Source organism: Narcine bancroftii, chromosome 10 (genome assembly GCF_036971445.1).
Source record: "Narcine bancroftii isolate sNarBan1 chromosome 10, sNarBan1.hap1, whole genome shotgun sequence".
Classification (NCBI taxonomy): Eukaryota; Metazoa; Chordata; class Chondrichthyes; order Torpediniformes; family Narcinidae; genus Narcine; species Narcine bancroftii.
Genome location: NC_091478.1, coordinates 92,738,690 through 92,762,985, shown reverse-complemented (window position 1 = coordinate 92,762,985; position 24,296 = coordinate 92,738,690). Strand labels below are relative to the sequence as shown.

Sequence of the window (24,296 nt, the reverse complement as noted above, 5' to 3'; positions counted from 1 at the left end):
CATTTTGCTGCCTTATTTTCTCTTTGTACCAAAACCCATCTTTTCAACCAAATGTTCTCAGCCACTCTCCCTGCCACTGCCTGTTTTCATTTTACATACTTATATAATTAAGCATTTCGAATTGTTAATATGATCTCGTTGAATGGCGGAGCAGGCTCGAAGGGTCGAATGACCTTCTCCTGCTCCTATCTTCTATGTTTCTATTTCTACTGTCCCCACCTCTGGGTGGATCGGATAATCCAAGTTCTGCAAGCAGAGAACAAATTGGTAAATTCCTTCACGATGGAACAATCCTCCCAAAGTATTTTGTTTCTCTTTGCTCCAATATATCCAACTCAATTAATGACCAGTTTCCATCCCCACAACATTATAGCCAGAGAAGGTACATCTTATAGGATGACCATCCAAAAGCATGAAACCATGTGTGATTGCCTGCATCCTCCAAAATCAATTAATTTGTTGTGAATACACCAAGACCAAGCCTCCACAGTCACCTTGCTTAGAAAATTCCATACATCCCAAAGCCAGTGGGCAATGAAATGTTTGCCTTGCAACATCCTCCTCCATAATCTCTGGTTCTAGCTACCCAACCAGGCAAAGAATCAACTCCACATTGACCGGATCAAATCCTTTAAGAATTCTACATATTTTAATGCTTTCGCCTCTCATTCCAAATGTGAGAGAGTAGAGGCCTGGTCTATGCTAAGGCTCTTCGTAGGACAAAAGCCCTGCCCATGGAATCAATATGGCAAATCTTGGCTATTCTCCCTCCATCACACTAGAAATTTTCTCTGAGAGGGAGACCAGATATGTATACGATATTTCAGATACAGTCTTACCAGGGTTCCTGACTCTTGTATTAAAATCCACGCAATATTATCAGTGGTTACTATATTAATTCTTTCTTCCAATAATGTGCTTTGATTTACTGCTTTGCTTTTGTTATTACTGTTGCCTTCATTTATATCGTAGAACACTACAGTGTAGAATCAGGCCCCTTGACCCATCTAGTCCACGTTGAACTATTATTCTGCCTCGTCCCATTGATCTACACCAGGACCATGGCCTTCCATACCTCTCCCATTCATGTACTTATCTACATTTTCAGTAGGTCTTCACTTCAGCTGGCAGGCCATTCCACACTCCAACCACTCTACATGAAGTCCCCTCAATGTTCAATTTAAATACTTCCCCTTAACTTATATTCTCTAGTTATCTAAATTCAGTCTAAAATTCCTGTTTGCATTAACTCTATCAACACGTGACATAAATTTGTATACCTCTTATCAAATCTCTCCTCATTTAAGTCTTAACTGTTTCACTCAGTTCCTCAAGTCCTGGCAACATCCATGTAAATCTTTTCCACACTCTTTCAATCTTATTGATATATTTTCTGAAGTTACGAATCTGAAACTGCAAACACTCCAAATTTGGCCTCACCAATATCTTGTACAATTTCATCATAACATTGTCAACTCCTATGCTCAATACTTTAGATTTACAAAGGCCAACATCCAGGAAGTTATGTATCGGTATTCCCACTTCCCTCTGTTCTAACCGCACCCCTCAGTGCCCATGTACTATGCACGTCCTACCTTGGTGAGTCCTCCCAAAGTGCACAACATCTCACACTTGTCTGTATTAAATTCCACCTGCCATTTTGCAGCCTTTTTTTCCCAGCTGGTGGTCCAGATTCTGCTGCAAACTTTGAAAGCCTTCCTCTCTGCTTACAACACCTCCATATCCTTTTTAAGAAGTGTTAGGATTATCACTTCAAATTCTGACCCATTGAAATGAATAAGCCTAGTGGTGTTGTCCCATCTTATTATCTAACCTGAATGTGGGTTAAGGTTATGCTCTCAGCGATGTGCCCAGTGAAAGTTTATCCCACTTTTGTTACCATCACTCACAATCTTGATTTTATTTTAAGCAGGCTTTCGCTCAGTCCCACTGGACAAAGTTAAGATTTTCCAGGTTATATTTTAAATTGTTATCTATTCACACGTGCATCTTGTAATAAGGCAGCAAGCCATGCTTCTGTTCAAATGAAATCAGAAGATAATAACCACATTTTGGTGAAGACAAAATACTGAAGCAGAATTATTCTTTAAGAAATACAAAAGGAAAGCTAGGATTACTTTCAGCTGCCAGGACAACTGGCAAGATTTGCATGTTTAGATTTGGTGTACTTCTTATTGCAGGATGATTTAAAGTCTCTTGCTGCCAATAAAGTCAGTTAGCGAAAAATCTTCCTGCTTGAATGAGAAACAAACTAATAACAATTACAACCTTCTGGCTTAAATACATTGGGTGCAAAATTTGGAGCCGTACTGGTTTTGAATGCTTCATGTCCCCCTTTAACTACAAAATGGCATCATTCGAAGATCTCACTGCACTCAGATCTTCCTTTGTGTGCTGTTAACACAATATTTGCAGGGGAAGCGTACCAGTGTCAGGCAGCCATTTTGGAGCTGCACGCTGACAGCAAACAGCATGCCAATCGAGCACGTGCAGTCAACTGCAGGAAAGATGCTGCCCTCGTCCTAAATGGAGGATCATCAATTTTGTCACGTCAGCTGCAGAGATTTGATAAACAAACTCTAGGAAGTGCCCTGATCTATAGTGCGAGACATTTATGGAAGGATTTCACTAACAATCAGGTACCTCCACAAATAAGATTTTTCCCCAGGGATGGTGCACACACAGCCATTTACCCTGAATCCAGCAGAATTGAGAGAGTGAATAAAGGATACATCGAGCAGGAAAGTATACCCAAAGGGAAGTCGTGAAGGTGTGGGAGGTGGATATGGCTAAGAAAGGAAAGTCAGCAAGAAGCCTTCCCTTTCAGTGTCAAAACATACCATTTTGCTCAGAAACATTAGTCTGTTGCATTCCGCTTGGCATGTTGCACAATTATTAAAAATGGAAGTGTTTCCATGAAGGGGGAATCTGATGTTTTCACGCTAGATTGCTCTTAGTGTAGCAACATTTTGCTGCCTTCTGTGCCACAGCAGCTACTTGAGGTTTCACTGAGTAATCATCTGCAATCTCAAAGGCCATGCGAGTGTTTGACTGGCTGTTGTGTTGGGAAGAGTATCAGGTTTGGTGGGTTCACAAAGAAACAAGTCTGGACACAAGTGTTAGAATCACATGCAACTTTAATCAACACATGGGAGACAAACAGGAGAATGTCAAATGGTACTCAATTACTATACAACAATATAGACATTCACATCAGACGTAGGTTGGACTCCGATACAGTGATTACTGTACACTACATGCTCACGCTCTTGAGTATACACTCTACAAACAGGGACTTTCACACACACACCCAATTCCCTTTCCCGATGGGGATGCGGATCTCTGATCTATCGCAGTACTACGGCTCACCTTTCAGCGCAGTAACACTTTATCCGTCACACTTCCAGCGATGTCCACAGTAGCGACCTGGCATGGAACGCTGTCTGGGGCTAGGACTACGAGGTGAAGAGAAGGAATGTGCTGTGCATTGGGGTTATATACAGTGCTAATCTGTGCTTCTAGCCAATAATGACCCTAGGTGAATTAAATTAGCCAATGGGTGGCCAGAGTCCTTGATTGACAAGCGATGTAACTTCTGAATAAGTTTCAGACAGGGAGGACACGTGACCACCCGCAATACACTCATTCCAGACAGGCAGGGAGGCCACGTTTCCCCCACACACAGCGTTCCACCCCTTGAAAGTGTTGGAATCTAGGGGTTAAAACAGTATGAAATAAATGATTAATCAATAAGTTTATTTGGACTGCATGAGTCAGGGAAAGAGGAATGTGGCTAAGTGGCTGTCACAGCATGGAGCAAAGTTGGCTGAACAAAATTGGCTGCTCCCAAGATACAGGGAGAGGATATGCATAAAACGATTTAGGAGGAATGCTTAACTGAAGGAGGTGGGAAGTAGCACAGGAGACACAGGCCAGATCAGAACAAAGAATGGCCCGCAAGAATCAAAGGGAATGGAAAACCAGTCTAGGAGGAAGATTAAGGCACGAGGAGGTGTTAAAGAGAACAGCAGAAATTGGCCAGACAGGGACCGAATGGTGATTAGAAATATCTGGGGATGAATTAATTTCAGATCTAAACAACAGGATAGTCTGGCCTGGAGGATTAACATGGGAATGCTACACCCCAGAAATCTGCAAAACAGGAGATGACTTGTGATAACCCTTATGCAAAAAGATCTAGCAGGGAAAACAACTTTTGTTCTGTGTGATAAGGTTGACCTATATAAACTGTGCCAACTGGACAATAGGGGTCAGTCTCGGGGAGTAGCTCACTGGCAGGTGACCTATGAACTAACAGACTGACCCAGAGCTCTGTTAAGTTTTATTCTTGTGCTGTGTAATAAATTGACTGTTGAACCGAATACCTTCTCCTATCACTTCATTCAAAGAACGCGCTGGACTCAGACTACACATAGACTAAATTAAGAGTAAGTTAAAGCCAGAGTCCAACAAAAGTCACATTACTTTGCAATCACTAATGAAGATAATCAATAACTCTTTGTACATTGTGACTATCTAAAAAAAAATGATACCAATCAAGTGGATCAATAGATACACAAATGCATTCATATGCTGGACAAGGCACATAAACAAACACCTCACCAGCTCCCCCACCGACCAAACAGGGTCGCTGAGCTTCAGATGAAACAGGGTGCTGTGGGAGCTGCTCCCAGGGTTAGCGGGGAGGCTAGAGAAAGAAATTTTCACCGACTCAAGAGACTAGTTTCTCTGGCTTGGCTGGCAAATGTGAGTACCCTTCCCACCAACGCCTGCGAGCAGGCAGTGCAAGGTCCCTTCTTGGCTTGCGCATCCTGTGTCTTGGCCTCACACTTGGGCGCTCCCTAAGGAGAGTGCCCACATAGCCATCGCTGTGCTATCCCATGGTGAGGCAGGGGCAGGCCAGCCAACATACATCCAGGGTGTACCTGGGGTACTTTGTTTTCCTGGGTTGTTGTCTGACACCAGGATGTCGTCCTGCTTGTGCTCTCTTTAAACGGGTGCCACATGTGTCTGTGTTAAGATTCCTGTAATGATAGTGTTGGAATCTAGGGGTTAAAACATTATGAAAGAAATTATTAATTAATAAGTTTATATGTACTGCATGGTTCAGGGAAAAAGAGGAATGTGATTAAGTGGCAATCACAGCATGGAGCAAAGTTGGCTGAGCAAAATTGTCTGCTCCCAAATCTTTGGCTTGGCTTCGCGGACGAAGATTTATGGAGGGGGTAAAAAGTCCACGTCAGCTGCAGGCTCGTTTGTGGCTGACAAGGGAGAGGAAATGCATAAAACGATTTAGGAGGAATGCTCAAACTGAAGGAGGTGGTGAGTAGCACAGGAGACACAGGCCAGACCAGAACAAAGAATGGCCTGCAAGAAACAAAGGGAATGAAAACCAGTCTAGGAGGAAGATTAAGGCATGAGGAGGTGTTAAAGAGAACAGCAGAAATTGGCCAGACAGGAACAGAATGGTGATTAGAAATATCTGGGGATGAATTAATTTCTGATCAAAACAACAGGATAGTCTGGCCTGGAGGATTAAGATGGGAGCGCTACACCCCAGATATCTGCAAAACAGGAGATGACTTGTGATAACCCTTATGCAAAAAGATCTAGCAAAGGAAGACAACTTTTGTTCTGTATGATAATGAAATCTAGCAAAGGAAGCCAACTTTTGTTCTGTATGATAATGAAATCTAGCAAAGGAAGCCAACTTTTGTTCTGTATGATAAGGCTGATCTATATAAACTGAGCCAACTGGACAATAGGGGTCAGTCTTGGGGAATAGCTCACTGTGCAGGTGACCTATGAACTAACGACTGACCCAGAACTCTGTTAAGTTTTATTCTTGTGCTGTGTAATAAATTGACTGTTGAACCGAATACCTTCTCCTATCACTTCATTCAAAGAACACGCTGGACTCAGACCACACATAGACTAAATTAAGAGAAAGGTAAAGCTAGAGTCCGACAATAGCCAGGAGTGAGTCAGGACTAAAAGTTCAGCAATTTGTGATTTTAAATAAAAGCTCCCGAAGCCCCTACCCCATAAGGTATTTGTTTCTGTTAATGGAAGGGCTGGGATGTTTGATCTATGACATTCTACTTATAAACTATAACTTTGAAAGAGTGAACTGTAACTCCAATTCCCTGAGTGTGCTAGAAGACATTATTACTACAGCATGGGGTGATAAAAAAAACACGAGAAAAGCAAAACAAAGATCTATTACAAAATCTGCACCCGGAATTTGCATTATAAAAGATGTAATTGAATGTCAAATGTTGAGGTTAGGTTTCCATGGCAACAGCTCTTGCCTGTCTTGCCGAGAATTCTTTGCATAATAAGTGACAAGTGTTTCTTCCTGGTGCTGGAGCGATGCTGGCTGAAATCAGTGATAAAGTGAAAAGTTCACAACAGTCAGGCTTCTCCTCTCCCCTCTCTTCCCCCCCCCCCCCCCCCACCGACACACACACACAATGCTCCCTCCAGAGACTGGACTCTGGCCACCCATTAGTGCACACCCTGCCAAGAGCTAATTTAAATCACCTGGGGTCATTATTGGCCAGAAGCACAGATTAGCACTGTATATAACACTATCTGGATGATAATGGGGTAAACTAGGTCAGCAAGTTTGCAGATGGCACTAAGATTGGAGGCATTGTACAGCGAGAAAGGCCTTCAAAGCTTGCAGAGGGATCTGGACCAGCTGGAAAAATGGGCTGAAAAACAGCAGATGGAATTTAAATGCAGACAAATGAGAGGAGTTGCAGCTTGGAAGGACAAACCAAGAGAGGATATAACAGGCACAGAGGGATTCAGATACAAGTTTCTGGCCTTCATAAATCAAAGTATTGAGTATAGGAGTTGGGATGCTATGGTAAAGTTGTGCAAAACATTGGTGAGGCCAAATTTGGTGTATTGTGTGCAGTTTTGGTCACTTAACTACAGGAAATATATCAATAAGATTGAAAGGGTGCAGAGAAGATTCACTAGGATGTTGACCCTGACTTCAGGAACTGAGTTACAGGGAAAGGTTAAACAAGTTAGGACTTTATTCCCTGGAGCGTAGAAGATTGAGAGGAGATTTGATAGAGGTATAGAAAATTATGAGGGGTATAGAAAGAGTAAATGCAAGTGGGCTTTTTCTACTGAGGTTAGGTGAGATACAAAGCAGAGGACATGGGTTAAGGGTAAAAGTTTAGGGAGAACATTAGAGGGGATTTCACATAGAAGAACGAGCTGCCTTTTGAAGTAGTGAATGTGGGCTCAATTTTAAAATTTGGACGGGTCCATGGATGGGAGGGGTATGGAGGACGATGGTCTGGGTGCAACTCAGCGGGACTAGGCAGAATAATAGTTCAATCTAGAAGGGCTGAAGGGCCTATTTTTGGTGCTGTAATATTCTAGGACTCTAAAATTTATGCTCTATGAGGATTTTGAGCCAATTTTTAACAAAGGAAAATTTTAAGGATGAATTCTTACAGAATCAAAATTAAATTTTTGGACTTTCAAACTGTTTCCCCAATAAAATTTAACTTCACATCTGTAGCAGTAACTTGTAAAAGTTGCAGGGTAAACAAACCGTGAATGCAGTTGGAAAATGAATTCTGTGAATATTGTCACTGATACATTTTAAGTGAGGCACATCCTTTGAAAAGATTAATTATACATTTTGACTGGAGTCATTGTACTGGGACATTTTGATGTCCTCTACTATTTTCTCTCTTTGGAGAGATTTAATATTCATGTACCTTGCCATACTGAGACTTTATTTAAAACACAGTGTGACAACGTGACAAACATCACTGCCTTCAGCAGATTATTTCTGAAATGAATGGATGATCCATTACCAAAACTGGTTTCCATTCACAACTTGGTTTTAAACCAAACATTTAAAAATCTTTTTGTCCAAAAAGAGAAAAAAAAATGTTGCTATTCCTCATCTCCATAATTCCTTTAATAACTACATACAAAACCAATTCTGTGCAATAGTTTCTAGCAGATGTTATCAACATGAATCAATTCAAAGCATTACTATGTTGTTACTATATTTCATTCTTATTCAAAGTACACTGGCATAAACTTGTACAGTCTCATATATGACCAATCACCACACAGTCTCCTATGTGACCAATCACCACACAGTCTCCTATGTGACCAATCACCACTCAGTCTCCTATGTGACCAATCACCACTCAGTCTCCTATGTGACCAATCACCACTCAGTCTCCTATGTGACCAATCACCACTCAGTCTCCTATGTGACCAATCACCACACAGTCTCCTATGTGACCAATCACCACTCAGTCTCCTATGTGACCAATCACCATTCAGTCTCCTATGTGACCCATCACCATTCAGTCTCCTATGTGACCCATCACCATTCAGTCTCCTATGTGACCAATCACCATTCAGTCTCCTATGTGACCCATCACCATTCAGTCTCCTATGTGACCAATCACCATTCAGTCTCCTATGTGACCAATCACCATTCAGTCTCCTATGTGACCAATCACCATTCAGTCTCCTATGTGACCAATCACCATTCAGTCTCCTATGTGACCAATCACCATTCAGTCTCCTATGTGACCAATCACCACACAGTCTCCTATGTGACCAATCACCATTCAGTCTCCTATGTGACCAATCACCATTCAGTCTCCTATGTGACCAATCACCATTCAGTCTCCTATGTGACCAATCACCATTCAGTCTCCTATGTGACCAATCACCATTCAGTCTCCTATGTGACCAATCACCACTCAGTCTCCTATGTGACCAATCACCACACAGTCTCCTATGTGACCAATCACCATTCAGTCTCCTATGTGACCAATCACCATTCAGTCTCCTATGTGACCAATCACCATTCAGTCTCCTATGTGACCAATCACCATTCAGTCTCCTATGTGACCAATCACCGTTCAGTCTCCTATGTGACCAATCACCATTCAGTCTCCTATGTGACCAATCACCGTACAGAGGGTAAATCCAAGAAAATTGACAGTTTCAATACTATTAAACAGTTGCAATGGCTGTGCCTAAAAATGGAAGTAATTAAGATTTTGCACTAGGAAATATTCTGATTCTGAGAGAAACACAGGAAACCAAAGGACACACACAGACAAGGGAGGCATAATAGTGCTTCAAGATGTCCCAGGGGACAATTTATTAGCATGCATAGCTCAAACTAGTGTGTAGTGGGTCAATTCCCAGTTGGAAATCAAGAATGACATTCACTTTAACAGGCATGATCAATTTCAGACATGGTTAGATCACTGAAGGTGGCCTTCAACTGAGGGTTGAAAGTTATGTCACTAGAGTAGGCAAATTTAGAGGTATAAAACTGGTGAATTCAAACATAAATATTCTGTAAATAGCTTCTAAACTACATCATTCAGCAGAATTTATACAATACAGTGCAAAAAGTGTAAAATGGATTTAATAAACTGAACATCCATTAGCACTGCTTTGTAGAGAGAGGCTTATGCCAAGATTTATTCCACAGATCATAGTAAACACTGCTCTACAATATAAATAAATTAACAGCACCTTCTGGAAAAGTAAAAAATCTTGTATTTCATAAAGTTGTAGAAAGACACACATGCAACCAAAGCCTAGCTTTTCCAATTACATAGGAACAGTCATGCAAACAACAAGAGTTTCAGAGACCATATACCCTTTTCTGATTCAACTTCACTTAAATGTCATTGCCTTTATATTTTTGAGTGAAATATTTGCAGCCTACAAACTGCAGAGTTTCCAATTTACTTCTGTTGAATTTGGCGATGTAAAAATCTTCTTGATGAATAAAGTAGGAATGATGTTTAAAAATATACCACGATAAACATCCAAAAAGACTAGCAAAGCATTGCAGGTAACAGTCTACAAGTGTAATAGTTGATCAGTAACATGTTTGGATGCTCAAGAGAGCAAGAATATCGGAGTCGGCCACCAGAATGTGGCCTATTACTTTCATTCAGTACCGGGATACGTCGTTCCTCTGGTCTGAACAGGCCACAACATTCGTGGGGCAGAAGTTGGGTGGAGAAAAAGAGGGGAGAGATTAAAAAGAAAAAGTAAGGTTAAAAGCTATTTTTGGTAAGGCATGTCAAATTGAACAGCTTACTTCTGTGCTCCATTTTCTATGAAATTTATTCAAATAAAACCGGCATGGTTGATTGATAACAATCTCTTCCTCCTTCCAGTTTGCTTTCCATCTATCCAAATTTAAAAATGTTAAGCATTTTTTAAACTCATGAATGCCCTTGAACAAAGTGAACATTACACTTTTTTAACTGAGTGTCATTAAATATAGTAATGGTGAACATTACTCCTGAAAAACACCAGATTGATAAAGATTAGGAATCATTCACATTTGCACACCATTCGATCCATTCAGCACATTTAATGTGCATTATAGCAAATGAGTTACGTCTACAAATAATAAAATACAAAAAGGAAAGAGAATTAACCTCATGGAGATGCATAGGACTTTGAAATCCTTTTATAATGAAACAATTCGTACTTTGTTATACAAATTATTGGTTAATCAGAGTCCTGTTTTTTTGGTAAAATAAGCTCAAAATTGGAAAAAAATTGCTTTTCAGTCAGCACTTTTAGAATTAGTGCTGGGTTTGAACATAAACCCTGATAATAAATACAACACTAATAAATAAAAATTAAAGATATTTCTACAGTTGAACTGAATGCACTCAAACAAAGGCTCATAGGATTAGCATTCACTAAACAATTAACATGATTAAATCTATACAAACTGGTTTTAAATTATACTATCCTCCACTAATTGCTTTTCAATATTTCAGTAGTATCCAACTATCAGTTTTATGTGATAAACATTGTAAAGAAATGTGAGGCATTTCTTTGGAATTTACCCCTACTGTCAGAGTCAAGCCCATCTGAAAAGTAAATTGCATTCAATAACCATATTCATGGCCAGCTTGCTATTTATAACGATTTGCGGCTTCCTCGTAGTTGCTAAGAATTTATTTAACATGTTCTGCAGTATGAGAAGAGCAGTAATACTTTTTGTGAGACAGGGAAAAAAAATGTAAAAGAAAATACATTCTGTTAATAATTCCTTCAGTCGAAGGAAGCTTAAACACTTGTACGAAGGATTAACATCAATCTTTCTGTGGGATACCTCAACTTTTAACAATTCTTCAGATTTTCCTCCTTGTTTTGAAATCTGCAGGCTATTCCCCAAGTAATAGACACATTTGGAGGCCAGATTGCCAGAAATTATGCATTTTTGATATTTGTGTTATTTTAATAACTCAGATTGAAAATGGATACTTCGAAAAAGAAAACTGACACAATTAAAGTGGCTTAGAAGGCAACTATGAAAAATGAGGTTATACATGTTTTTTTAAACATGACTTTTTTTAAAGAGATGTACATTAAACCAGGCATGTAAACAACAAAAGTATTTTGTTTCTGAATGAGGTTGTAAATGAATCCAATTTAAGGACAGTTTGAAGCAAAATAATCTTTCCACCCTGGGTCATTTCCAATAAATGATTAAAATTGGAATTTGGTTATCCTTTGAGCACGAGAAACCAATGTTGTGTTTTCATGATTGTTTCTAAACTGTACAGCAAGATTGTTAGATCATTTTGTGCCAAACATCACAGCAAATATTCAGGATATAGTCTGTAGTTGCTAAGAATTTATTTAACATGTTCTGCCGTATGAGAAGAACAGTAATACTTTTTGTGAGCTATAAACGTTGAAAGACTACTGAACTTGATGTTACACAAACGACAGTATCTGTGGTTTCCATTCTGCACAGGGCTTGGGAGCGACATGGCTGTCTGAACAGATTTGTCAACATTATTGCGTGGGCTGAGGGATTTGAAGCCTAAATCCCTGGGGCTGTCAGGCACTGGTGAGATTTTAAGAGCAACATTGGGGGTCGGCATTATTAAAGGTTTAGGTGAGATCTGCAATGGAGATTCAACTGAAGACTGGGATGAGACAAATTCTCTTTGATCTTTGGCATTCGGGAAATTCTTCTGTATTTGAGCTTCTGCCTTCGGAGATAGGGCAGGAACTCTAGAGTTTTGAGGACTTTCAGAAATACTGTTTGTTATGAGTTTACCATGTGCTAATATGTCCTCCATTGCACCTTCCATTGTATACCCAGGTGGAAGCTGCTTGGCCAACAGCAAATCATGAGTATTCTTAAAATGCTCAACAAGATCTCCTTCAATTGGGCCATTAAGTGGGCAATAAGGACAGATGGCCGAATGAGTGCGCTTAGGTGCTGAGAAGGTCTTAACATGAGAAGAGAATTGAGGCCCAACTTGCAAAACATCTGGATTGGAATGGTACTTTCCTGGTGAGTTGCTTGGGGTCATGGAGGCATGTACTATGCTTGGACTTTCTGGAATAAATTTAGTGCTTGTTTCTTTCTTCTTCAATTCCTCTGTTTGTATTTGAGGATCTGGAATTTCCACCCGATTTTTCTTAGCTTTCGTTGATCCAGGACTCTGCATTTTTACCCTGGCAAGGTGATCCACCTTATTGTGTTGAAAGGTGGTAGCAGAACAGTAATACTTCTTGTGAGTAAGATAGTTTTCCACGCTGTTAAAACTAATTTTACAGGAGGTACATTCATGATAATCTGTTGAAAAACGCAAAGCCGGAAGCAAAGGGGCAGCAGGAATTAATGGTTCTTCCTGTAAACGAGGCTTTTTGCTCAGATCAATTGGTCCATCAATATCCGAACTTGAACCTGGTGATGAAGTTGCACTAGACTGAGTAGTTAACATATATCCTGTTGACAGGGGAACAGAATCGGTTGGCCTTGAAGAAATCAAGAGCGTTTCCTGTTTTATTTTCAAAGTTTCTATGTTGTTAGATGTCCCAGCATTTTTAAGAATGCTAGCGGAAGGACTATGTACAGGCGCTTCACTTGGAGAGGGTGGTGGAAGTGGCTGACGACCTGAGCCATGAATCTCATACAGCTTTCTACGCTTACGTGTACGTACAGTTTGTTGAAGGACGGCCACTTTCCCCCCATTTGGCCTTCGAATCGGAGGGTCATGTCTCGAAGCACAATATAAACGTTTGTGCACAACGTAGGTTTCATGACGGGTAAATCTTATATTACAAGCTTCACACACAGTTTTTGAAGGGTCAAGATCCAAATCTTCAACAGAATTGCTGGGACTTCGACTACCTTCACTAACTCTACTCACACTTTCTCCTTCAGAGGAAGTGTCCTTCATAATATTCTCCTCAGTTTTGATTTCCCGTGCTTTATTCTCTGTCAGTGGAACCCTTAGATCTTTTTCCGAGTCAGACTGTGAGGAGGAAGGAGTGTGCTGATTTTCCATGACTGAAGTTGGACAATGAGATGCTTGTTCAGTTCTGTTTATAGATGTAGAGTCCTTTCCAACCTCATCAATGGCTGCGTTATCTATCTGTTGATGCCTACTAGAGCAATATAGTCGTTTGTGCACTAAGTAGTTATTAATATTATTGAAGTTAATGTCACATTCATAGCATGTGGCTCCTTTTTGAATGGGTGCTCCTGCATAAAGGATTGGATAATTGTTAACCCCTTGCTTCAGTCTGCTGTGGACCAGCTCAGACATTTTGGCTAAAATTTCTGAAGCTTGAGGAAATGAGGACGCTTCATGGCTAAACATGTATGGTATCAGAACAGTCCCATCAGACATTACTGAACCAGTTCCAGATTGGACTGGGCTAGAGGCTGGTGTTGGACTTGAATGCTCCGACTTCACTGTTACTATTAGGTTGCTTTTTGGGGACCAAACGCTGGAGGAACGGTCATGGGTGGGGTCAGTCTGACCTTCCACAGTCCGATCAATGTCAGATTTCAGATTGAGAGGTTCCTCTTTGACTTTCACCGTTACATGAAGTTCCTCAGGATTGTCTCTATTCAAAGGAGACCCTTTGTCATCTGTGCTCCTAGATTGCTCCATATTGTGCTGCAGCTCACTGCCTTGGTGAATCTCCATGTGCTTGACCAGGTCATCAGAATTTTTAAGCTTTTCATTGCATTGAATGCATTGAAATGCATCCTGAATAACATGCAATGAATTATGTTGTTGTAGACTTGATTCAGAATCCCCAATGTACTCACACTGGTTACATTTAAAGCTCAGGAATGGACTTGGGACTTTCACAGCTGCAATGAAGGTATTACAAAAAAACATTATTGAAAACAGAAATAGAAAAATGTAGCTTTAGAGCACAGAACAGAGCCCACAATATTGTGCCACCATATCTTCAATTTAACCCTTCCCAATCTCACAGCCCATAACCCTCTATTTTTCTTACATCCATGTGCCTATTCAAGTCTTTTAAATGCCCCTATTGTACCAGCCCCCTTTGGCTGTGCATTCCAGGTGTGTACGATTTTGTGTAAAAAAAAAATGTCTGGGGCCTCTCTTAAACTTTCCACCACTCACCTTGAAAAGATGTCCTCTGGTAAACGCCATTGTTGCCCTTGGAAAAGGATGCTGGCTGTCCATTCTACCTTGCCTAGGTAGGTTCTTCCAAGCCCTCCTTTTTTAGGCTTCTATACTTTTACTACTTCAGCTCAGTCTTTGTTTCGGTGGAAATAACCCCAATGTGGACATGCTTTACCAGTTTGTTTGGAGTTTTATACAGAATACCTCAAAACATTTAATTCTATACAGCTGGCAATGAATGTACAAACACTGTCAGTTTTTACAAGTGGTTTTCCTTTAAAGATGAAGACATAATTTTAAAATCTATTTTACATTAATTTTACATAAAATTGACCAATTGCAGTGCAAACATTTCCCATTTAACAATAACTAGAATAACTACATTGGGGACAATTCTCCCTTACCTGTTGAAGGAAGGGCAGGCACTCCTGCTCCTGGAGAGTGTGAGTCACTCTTTGAACCTGGCTGGCATACCATATGATTGGTAACCAGATGATTGTAAAGGGTGTCTCTTGTGGTAGATACAAATCCACAACCATGACAAACACCTGTGGCAAACAACATCAGCTTCAGAAGCATGTCCTTTGGAAATGCATATGACCTCTATTAATTTTATCTATGAAAAATCATTTTTTTTTAAACCATAAGTTTTGAAAAGGTATCAGTTCTAAAAAGTTATGTTCATTAATCTTTTATCATTGCCAATTTCATAGAAGCACAAGTAAGCACCTCAAACTAGCTCTATTATTAGACAAGTTGCAGCTACTCTGCTCATAAACAAACCTTTGGGGCATTATACGACATATCCTGCCAACTATCTTTTCCTTTTATTGTACCCTTGCTTTACATTAATTACAGATCCCTATTGCTTAATTATTTAATTCTACAAGTTCTCGTGTAGAACCACACCACTTTGCTCTGAGATCAATGTTCACCATGTCCAAGAATGTCCCCCAAGTCACCATGTTAATGAGTTCCCTAAAACAAATAGGGTTCTGAATAGAAACAAAAATACAAATGCTGGAAGCACTCAGCTCATCAACTGCATCTGTGGAAAGCAAAACCAGTTAACATTTCAGATCAGGAACCCTTTCTGAGAACTTTGGGAAGAGTGGAGAGATGCCATTGTGATAGATAAAAGACTGCATGGAGATCTGTCAACACAGAAAGGTCATAAGAAGCATGTGTACTGATCGTTAGTGAGACAATTTGTGGAAACAGAGGAAGCCTCACTGAGAGAGTTGCTCTGGCAGAGCCATCACAGACTGAATGGACTAACCTGCCTCCAATGTAGTTACCATTTTATGTTTCTATATATTTAATGTCATGATCGCTTTATGTTTCTATATATTCAATTATTATTTGCAGTTTAGGTCACCTACCCACATGAAATATATCAATAAGAGCCACTGTTGCTTGTGGTTAATATTAATGATTTGGATGATAATGTAGCTAACAAAGTGACATACAGCACAGAACAGATCTTTCAGTCCAACTTATCCATGCCAGCCCAGTTGCCATTCCGGGCTAGTCTCATATGCCTGTATTTTATCTATACGCTTCTAAGCCCTTCCTATTCATGTATATTTATCCAAAAAGCTTTTTGAACATCGTAATTGCTCCTCTAGCTTCCTCAGGCAGCCACTAAGCTGAGTGAAAACGTTTCCCCCCTGGTCCGTCTTAAATCCTTTCCTTCTCACTTTAAGCCACTACCTTCTAGATTCTAGAATTGTCCACATGATTTTATAAACTTCTAATAAGATCACCCCTCAGCCTCCTATGCTCTAGGGAATAAAGACTCAGCTTAATCAAGCTCTCACAATAACTCAAGACTTCCAGCCCCAGCAAAGTTCTAATGAAATCTTCTTTGTATCCCTTCCAACATATTAATGTCTTACCAAAATTGCACCCAGTCCTCCAAGTGTTGTCTCAACAAAGCTCTGTACATTTGTACCATGACTTCCCAACTTTTGTACTCAATACATCGTCTGGTGAAAGTGGGCATGCCAACCTCCTACTTTACTCTCCTGTCCGCTTGAGTTGCCACTTTCAGGGAACCATGCACCTGGACTCCTCAGTCTCTCTGTTCTACAATACTCTCCATGGGCCTGCCATTAACTGTGAAAGTGCAGCACCCCACACTTGTCAAAGTTATATACCATTTGTCACTCCTTGCCCACTTTCCCAATCGATCGACATCCTGTTGTAAATTTAGACATCCTTCCTCACTGCCCACTAATCACTATATTTTTTTTAAATTTACAGCACAGTGGAAGCCGATTCCAGCCTTTTAAACCTGAGCTGTCCAATTACATCCAAATTAACCTTCAAACCCAGTATGTTTTGGAAGGTGGCAAAAAACCAGAGCACCAGAGAAAACCCACGCAGACACATGGAGAACATACCAACTCCTTACAGACAGTGCTGGATTTGAACCTGGATAGCTGGCACTGTAATAGCATCACGCTAACTGCTAGGCTATGCATGCACCCACTATTTTGACGTCATCTGCAAATGTACAAATTATGTTAACTACATTGGTATCAATATTAATGAACTGGATGGCGAGCAACAGTGGACCGAGCAGCAACCCCCACGACACACTACTGGTTGTACATTTCCAATCTGCAAAGCAACCCTCCACTACTACCATCTCTCTTCTTCCATTAAAATTTTGAATCCATTGGCCAGCTCACCTTAGATCTCACACGATATAACCTTCCAGACCAATCTGCCATGCTGAACCTTGACAAAGTCCATAGACAATATCCACCATCCTGCTCTCATCAATCTCTTCAACATGTCTTCAAAAAACACCATCAGATTAGTGAGACACTATCTTCCATGCATGAAGCCATATCGATTGTCTCTAATTAATCCCTGCTGGGTACAACGGAATCCCTTTCAGCATCTTTCCCATATTGATATCAGGCTTTACTGGCCTGTTTTCTAACAGTAAATTTGCAGATTACTCCTAAATTGGTGACATAATTGACAGAAAGCAAGGATATCTAAGTTTACAACAGGATCTATTTATATCAGACGGGAAGGTGGGCCAAGGAATGACAAATGGCTTTCAACTCTGGGAAGTGTGACGCATTGCATTTTGGTAAGTCAAACCAGAGCAGTCCAGGGCTTACATAATAAATAGTTGAGCTCTGGAGAGTGCTGCAGGCAGAGACTTCCAGGAGTACAGGCCCTCAGTTCCCTGAACATGGAGACTCAGATGGTCAGGGTTCACAAAGAAGGCATTTGACACACTACTTCAATGGACAGGGTACTGAATACAAATGTGGGACTTCCTGATACAGCTGTAAATCACTAGAAACACCACACTCAGGGATGTGCCTAGTTATCAACCAGCAATATGAGGGATATCATAAGAGCATAGGAGACAGAGAGTGACCTTAAAGATATTTGTAAAATTATTATAGCATGGATAAAATACATGATCAGACTTTTTCCAATTTAAATTGACTGCAACTTATAGCCCTCCATTTTAATTGTCTGTTAAACATTGCTATTACTTCCACCACTTTCCCTGGCAACAAATTTAAAGCACAATCCAAGCTCTGTGTAAAAAAATAAACGTCAATCTCTTTTAAATTTTCTCCTCTCACCTTAAAGCTATGTCCTCTAATAAAAAGTTTTTTAAAAAAAGTAGAGTTAACAGTGCGGTTACAGGCCCTTCCAGCCCATGAGCCCCCACCACCTAAATACAATTACCCGACAATTCCTGTACGCTTTTGAAACGTGGGAGGAAGCCAGAGCACCCAAAGGAAACTCTTGCAGACATGGGGAGAATGTACAAATTCCCTACAGACAGCACCAGATTTGAACCTGGATCGCTGGCACTGAAATAGTGTTTTGCTGAACACTACGTTAAACGTGACATTGGACATTACTAACCCAAGAACTAGACGCTAACCATTGACTTTATCTATGTCTCTCATAATTTTATATACTTCTATTAGGTCACACCTCAGCTTCTGATGGGCCAGAAAAAAAACAGTCCATGTTTGTCCAAAAGCTTGGCTAATACTTTCTAACTTGGGCAATATTCCAGTGAATATCTTTTGAGTATAGGAGCTGGGATGTTATGATAAAGTTGTATAAGATATTTGTGAGGCTAAATTTGAAGTATTGTGTGCAGTTTTGGACACCAAACTGCAGGAAAGAAATCAATAAGATAGAAAGAGTACAGAGAAGATTTACTAGGATACCATCCAGAATTCAGGAACTGAGTTACAGGGAGAGGTTAAACAGGTTAGGACTTTATTCCCTGGAGCGTAGAAGAATGAGGGGAGAATTGATAGAAGTATTTAAAATTATGAGGGGGATAGGCAGAGGGTAGGTGAGATACAAACCAGAGGACATAGGTGAAAGGTTTAAGGGGAACATGAGAGGGAACTTCTTCACACAGAGTGTTGGGAGTGTGGAACGAGCTGCCAGCTGAAGTGATGAATGTGGGCTCAATTTTTGCATGCAGAGGAATTTGGACAGGTACATGGATGGGAGATGTATATAGAGGGCTGCAGGTGAGTTGGACTAGACAGAAAAGTGGTTTGGCACAGACTAGAAGGACAAAGGGGCCAGTTTCTGTCCTCTCCAAAGATTCCACATCTTTCCTGGGAGCAATTAGAACTGCACACAAAACTCCAAATGTGACCTAAGTAAAGTTTGATGCAGCTGCAATAGAACTTCCCAACATATATACCTGTGTACTCAACAACCTAACTGATGAAGGCAAGTAATCGGAATGCCTTCTTTGCTACTTGGGTTGCCATGTTCAGGGAGGTTTGGACATGGACATCAATGTTCCCAAGAATCCTGCAATTTACTGAATGCTTTTCTCTTGCACCCTTGGCCCTGATTTAGACAAAACCAAAGTATTGAATATAGCCTGTCTCGTGTCCCCTTGCTATGTTGTTAACTCTAGCTCGTACTGTTTTATCCATATTCAAAATTCTTTTATTGTCATGTAACAAAACTGAATATCTAATATTACATAACATTTCCTTTATTCTGCCGTAAGGCAAGGAGTGCCTATTTAGTGCTGCCCAGCATTCCTTACAGCAAAAGAAAGAGAAGCAGTAGAGAGCGTCTTCAGAATCACTGAGTGTCCATGGATTCACCTCCACCGTTACTGTGCTCGACAGACCCCTGTTCTATTTCATGACTTCCCAAGCTCCAGATCTAAAGCTCTGATATGATCAGAAAGTCTTCAGTGCCCGAGTTCCTTCAGGACCCCTGGTTTCCACGAGCCAGTCTCTAGCAACCTGCAGCCTGTGTGGGTCCTTCAACTACAAGTCGCCAGCAACACACAGACTGTGTGGGTCCTTTGACCACAAGTCGCCAGCAACACACAGATTGTGTGAGCCCTTTGACCACAGGTCACCATCAACCCACGTCTTGTGTGGAACCTTCAGCTGCTGAACTCCTCGCAGATCGGCTAGGGTAATCTCCTATGTGTCTCCTTCTCAATGTAGGGTCCTTTCTCCCAGTTTCTGGTGCCTTGTGCGGTCCGTTGCTCTCCCAGAGCCAGCAACCCCATGAGGCCGCTGCCAGCACAGGTGCAGACACTGCTGTTGGAAGATTTTAAATAAAACACTGCCTGCTCCTTTAACAAGCCTGAATAGAACAGCCAGGATTAGGTCTCGGTGGAGAAGCGCTGTGTCTTCGCTCCCCGCTCTCCCTGAGACCACACCAGCGGCAGTATTGGTGTTACAGCAGCTCCGGCAGCGTTGCCATATACCTGTCCAAATGCCTTTTATATGTTGAAATTGTACACATTTCTACTTTATTCTGGTAGTCTGGCCTTTACACAGGAGTAGTTCAGATGAGTACTTAATATTTAATGAGAACTTAATGTTTGACATTGAACACCATGGGCTGTAGAGCCTGACGATAAATATTTGAAATGGTGATCTCACTATTTTGTAACATTGCAAGAACACAAGAGAGAATATTATAAGGGGAATTTTCGTCTTAAAACTTCATGTAAACTCTTTGGGGTTAAAGGGTAAATTACCATTCGCGGTGTCCACGTGTACTTTCAGATGTCGCTCACAGTTTGCCTTTGTTGTAAACGCAGACAGACAGATTAGACATAGAAACGGCCTTTCACCTGGGCAATAAAGAACATAGATCAATCTGAAAACCAAAAGCAACGACAAGACTGAGAGGAATCACTTCAAAGAAAAGTGAATACGGAAAAGTATAATTTGTATCTCTGCGTTATTCCATTTTTTTGGAAAATATTGTGTTGGTAACGATCAATGGCATTTAATTCAATTAATTAAATTCCAATTTAACTCCTTTTGTTTTATTTCATCACAAAGCATTGAAATAATTTTTATGCCACCATTGGTAAAATGTAATAATTTCTATTTCCAAATTGTTGTGCTTCATCTTTCAAAAATTTAATGGGGCATTTGTTGGTGTGATTACCCATATACCCCTAGCTTGGTTTCATTTTGGTGCACGACAGGCAACTTTGACCCTGAAGTTCCAGATAGTCATCCCTGGGACAATTAGGCTTAAATACTGCAGCACAGACTGGAAAATCTGGCATTTCAGCCATTTACTTGCCTTGCCCTCTCCAGCTTCTCCCTGCCCTCGACCACAGCCCATCTTGAACCCTGGGGCAGCTGTTGCAATATGGTCTTTGCTGTACCACTCGAGCATTCACATTAGGGTCCACTAGAAATTCTGGTTCAACCTTTCATTCCTATCCATTTGAGGCTGCTGCCACACCAAGTCCGCATCATACATTTCTTCATGTTACCTTTTCTTTCTGGTTTTGTTGGCCCACATCTACTTGTCCCTTTAATTTATAACCTGACTGAAACTCTATCAAATATTTCTGAAGGTTTTGCACAGAAAATTGCTGTAGGTAGACATGAAATGATACAAGATTAAGCCCAACATTCCTTCAATACATTCAACTTCCTATCTAAACTGCTCAAATAGTTTGTTTTTAGATGGAAAGTGATGCTCTAGCCACATCCCTTGAAATAAACATTTTATTTCCACCCAGGGAAAGCTACAGACATTAGAATTCCATTTACAATCCTGGCGTCATAATATAGTTATCGACATACTGTAATAAGAATAGTTCTCTTTTCAGGACTGTAAACAAAGGCAACATATTAAGGCAAAACCTACAGGTTTTCTTCAAGGTAAAAGTATTGGATTTACGGATTTTCACTATAACACCCTAACTGGCCTGGGTATCAGCATCTATATAAATGCTAATTTTTGCCTTAACGAAGAGCACACCTCTCTCTGTTTACAGCAATATACTGCGCCAGAATTCTCATGATTCATTTTGTCCACCCTTGTTAAATGCAAACTCTAATCGCAAAACAAGAAACCACAGATGCAGAAAACCTGAAATGATGGTACTAAAAATATCCAGCAGGGCTGTCAGCCTGTGTAGGGAGTAAACATTTCAGTCTGATGATCTTTCAGAGATCCACAAATATTGATTGCTACTCTCTTGGCAAATATTGCCGGGTAAGCAATGAGACACTCTAATCTCAATCTAATCCTTAAAAGTTGCTCAATTTGCTGTGAAATTGGTATGGGATTACCTAAATCTAATTCCTTAGACCTGGAGATAGATGTGAGGAGGCAAGTGGGGTGGTTGCTCCAGGAAGAGATCAGAGGTTAAGAACTGGACCCTGGCTGGCATGGAGAGTGGAGATCATTGCTGGAGACTGGCAGCACCTGCTCCAAATGTTGACACATCAGCTGCACCCTCTCGCCTCTCTCATCATTGCCTATTGGATGTATTTCTTCCTTCCTCTGCTTGGCTGACCTGCCTCCCAGCTCCCAGCTCAGAGATCTGTGTTTGGTGCTCTCCTTTTGGGGGTGGGGTGGGGGGGGGGGGGAGATGGGTGACAGCATTTCAATCATCTCCAATAGAAGGACTGGAGCTGGGTTTGAACACATGGAACAGGCATCACTAGTTTCTGGCAATGGATGGGTCATCATGTTGTCAGGGCACATCTCTAAGCTCCACACCTTCAAACTGCTCACCCCTGCTTGCTGCACACGTCTTACAGCTAGCTTGTCCACACTGAACTGTTGTACAATTCATTACTGGGGTGGTTTTAGGGAGGGGAGCTAGTTCACAGTAATAGCAGCTTGCAATAACAGAGAGGGAAGCTATTCACATTAGATCACTAGCACCACAGAATGAGTATGAGTATGTTTCTCTTCAAGAAACAGAGAGTATCTACCTGTGACCCTTTAAATTGGAGGCCCCGAAGCCCTGTAATGGATTCGTGTTCTGTGGTGTAATGCTAAGCAGGGTGCTAGTGAGCTCAGAAATAACATTTAAAAAAAATTCAAGATATTGATTTCTACAATTGAATTGATTATTGTCACGTACACCTAGATATAGTAAGAAGCTTTGTTTTATGTGTATCCAGGCAAGTTAATTCATACAGCAGGAAGTGCAATATTGACAAACAAAAGGTAAATGAACAAATAAACAGTGTGGGGAGTAGTAACAATAATAGCCAAATAGTGCAGAGCCACAGAGAAACATTTAGCTAAAAAAAACACAGCCATCTTTTTCCCATGAGAGATTCATTTAAGAGACTGAGAACTGCAGGAAAGAAACCGTCTTTGACCTGAAGGTTCATGTTTTCAAGCACATGTATCTTTTGCTGGACAGAAGGAGAAAGTGTGACCAGGGTGGGATGGGTCCATTAATAATGACGATGAGTTTATGGTCATGCATGCAAGTTCAATGTACATATGCACCGGAATTCTTGCTTGCTGCAGTGGGACAAGTACCTGGAATGCCTTGCCTGGGGTGGTGGTGGAGGCTGAAACATGGGGGCATTTAACACATTCTTAGATGAAAGGAAAGTAGAGGGTTATGGGGTAGGGAGGCTTTATTACTTTTTTTAAGGTAGGAATATATGGGTTGGCACAACATCAAGGGCCTGTACTGTGCTGTATTGTTCTATGTTCTACCTCCTGCAGTCACAGGGGTAGGTACCAAGGGGACAATTGATGGGAGGGAGGAGTGGACAAGGGAGCGGTCCCTGCAAAAGGCGAGAGGGGAGGAGAAGGGAATAGGTGTCTAGTCGTGGGATCACGTAGTCAGTGGCAGAAATGGCAGAGGAGGATGTGTTGGATGGCAGAAATGGCAGAGGAGAAAGATGCCCACTGTCAATGCTCCCATGGACATAAATGTCAATTATAAAAGAGAATTTGGATTAATTTTACCATTTTAATTATTGAATATGTAGATTCAGAAATTCTTCTACTAAATAGAGAGAATATTTGTATTGCATTTAGAATACTGAAAACTGCATTATTCCCAGAATCTGGAATTTAAATGTTTCTATATTTAAGTTTAGACATACAGCATGGTAACAGGCCATTTCAGTCCACAAGCCCATGCCATCCAATTACACCGGTACGTTTTTGAACAGGGCCCCCAGGGAAAACTCACGCAGACATGGGGAGAACGTATCAACTCCTAACAGCGTGGGATTTGAACTCCAGACCCGATCGCTGGTGCAATAATGGCGTTGTGCTAACCACTATACCAACCATGATTTGATCAAGGGTGGCATGGTTTGATTTGGTCAGAATGAAAACAGGAAAATTAAATTAAAAAGGCTCTTAAACATGTATTTCATATTCTGTACTAACTACAACCTAGTCATATTTAGAAACTAAATTAAATACAAGCATAAATCCGATACATAATTAATTCAATCTTTTTAGAAAAATCAATATAATCCAAAGCATGGATTGATTCTTTTC

The 24,296-nt window shown here is 40.8% G+C and overlaps 1 protein-coding gene across 12 annotated transcripts in view; it reads right to left on the bottom strand.

Annotated features, from left to right (window-relative positions):
* Window positions 1-9,178: 9,178 nt before the first annotated feature.
* Window positions 9,179-24,296, bottom strand: part of zfpm1 (zinc finger protein, FOG family member 1) — a 210,196-nt gene continuing 195,078 nt past the window's right edge. For 11 of the 12 annotated variants that reach the window (XM_069901848.1, XM_069901842.1, XM_069901841.1 and 8 more), the window contains 3 exons: window positions 20,536-20,631; window positions 14,909-15,052; window positions 9,179-14,218 (listed from right to left, as the gene is read on the bottom strand). In XM_069901848.1, coding sequence (XP_069757949.1) covers window positions 11,730-14,218; window positions 14,909-15,052; window positions 20,536-20,631 — 2,729 coding nt within the window. In that variant the 3' untranslated portion in view covers window positions 9,179-11,729. The remainder of the gene's footprint in view (window positions 14,219-14,908; window positions 15,053-20,535; window positions 20,632-24,296) is intronic. The other variant, XM_069901846.1, reaches the window with a different exon arrangement.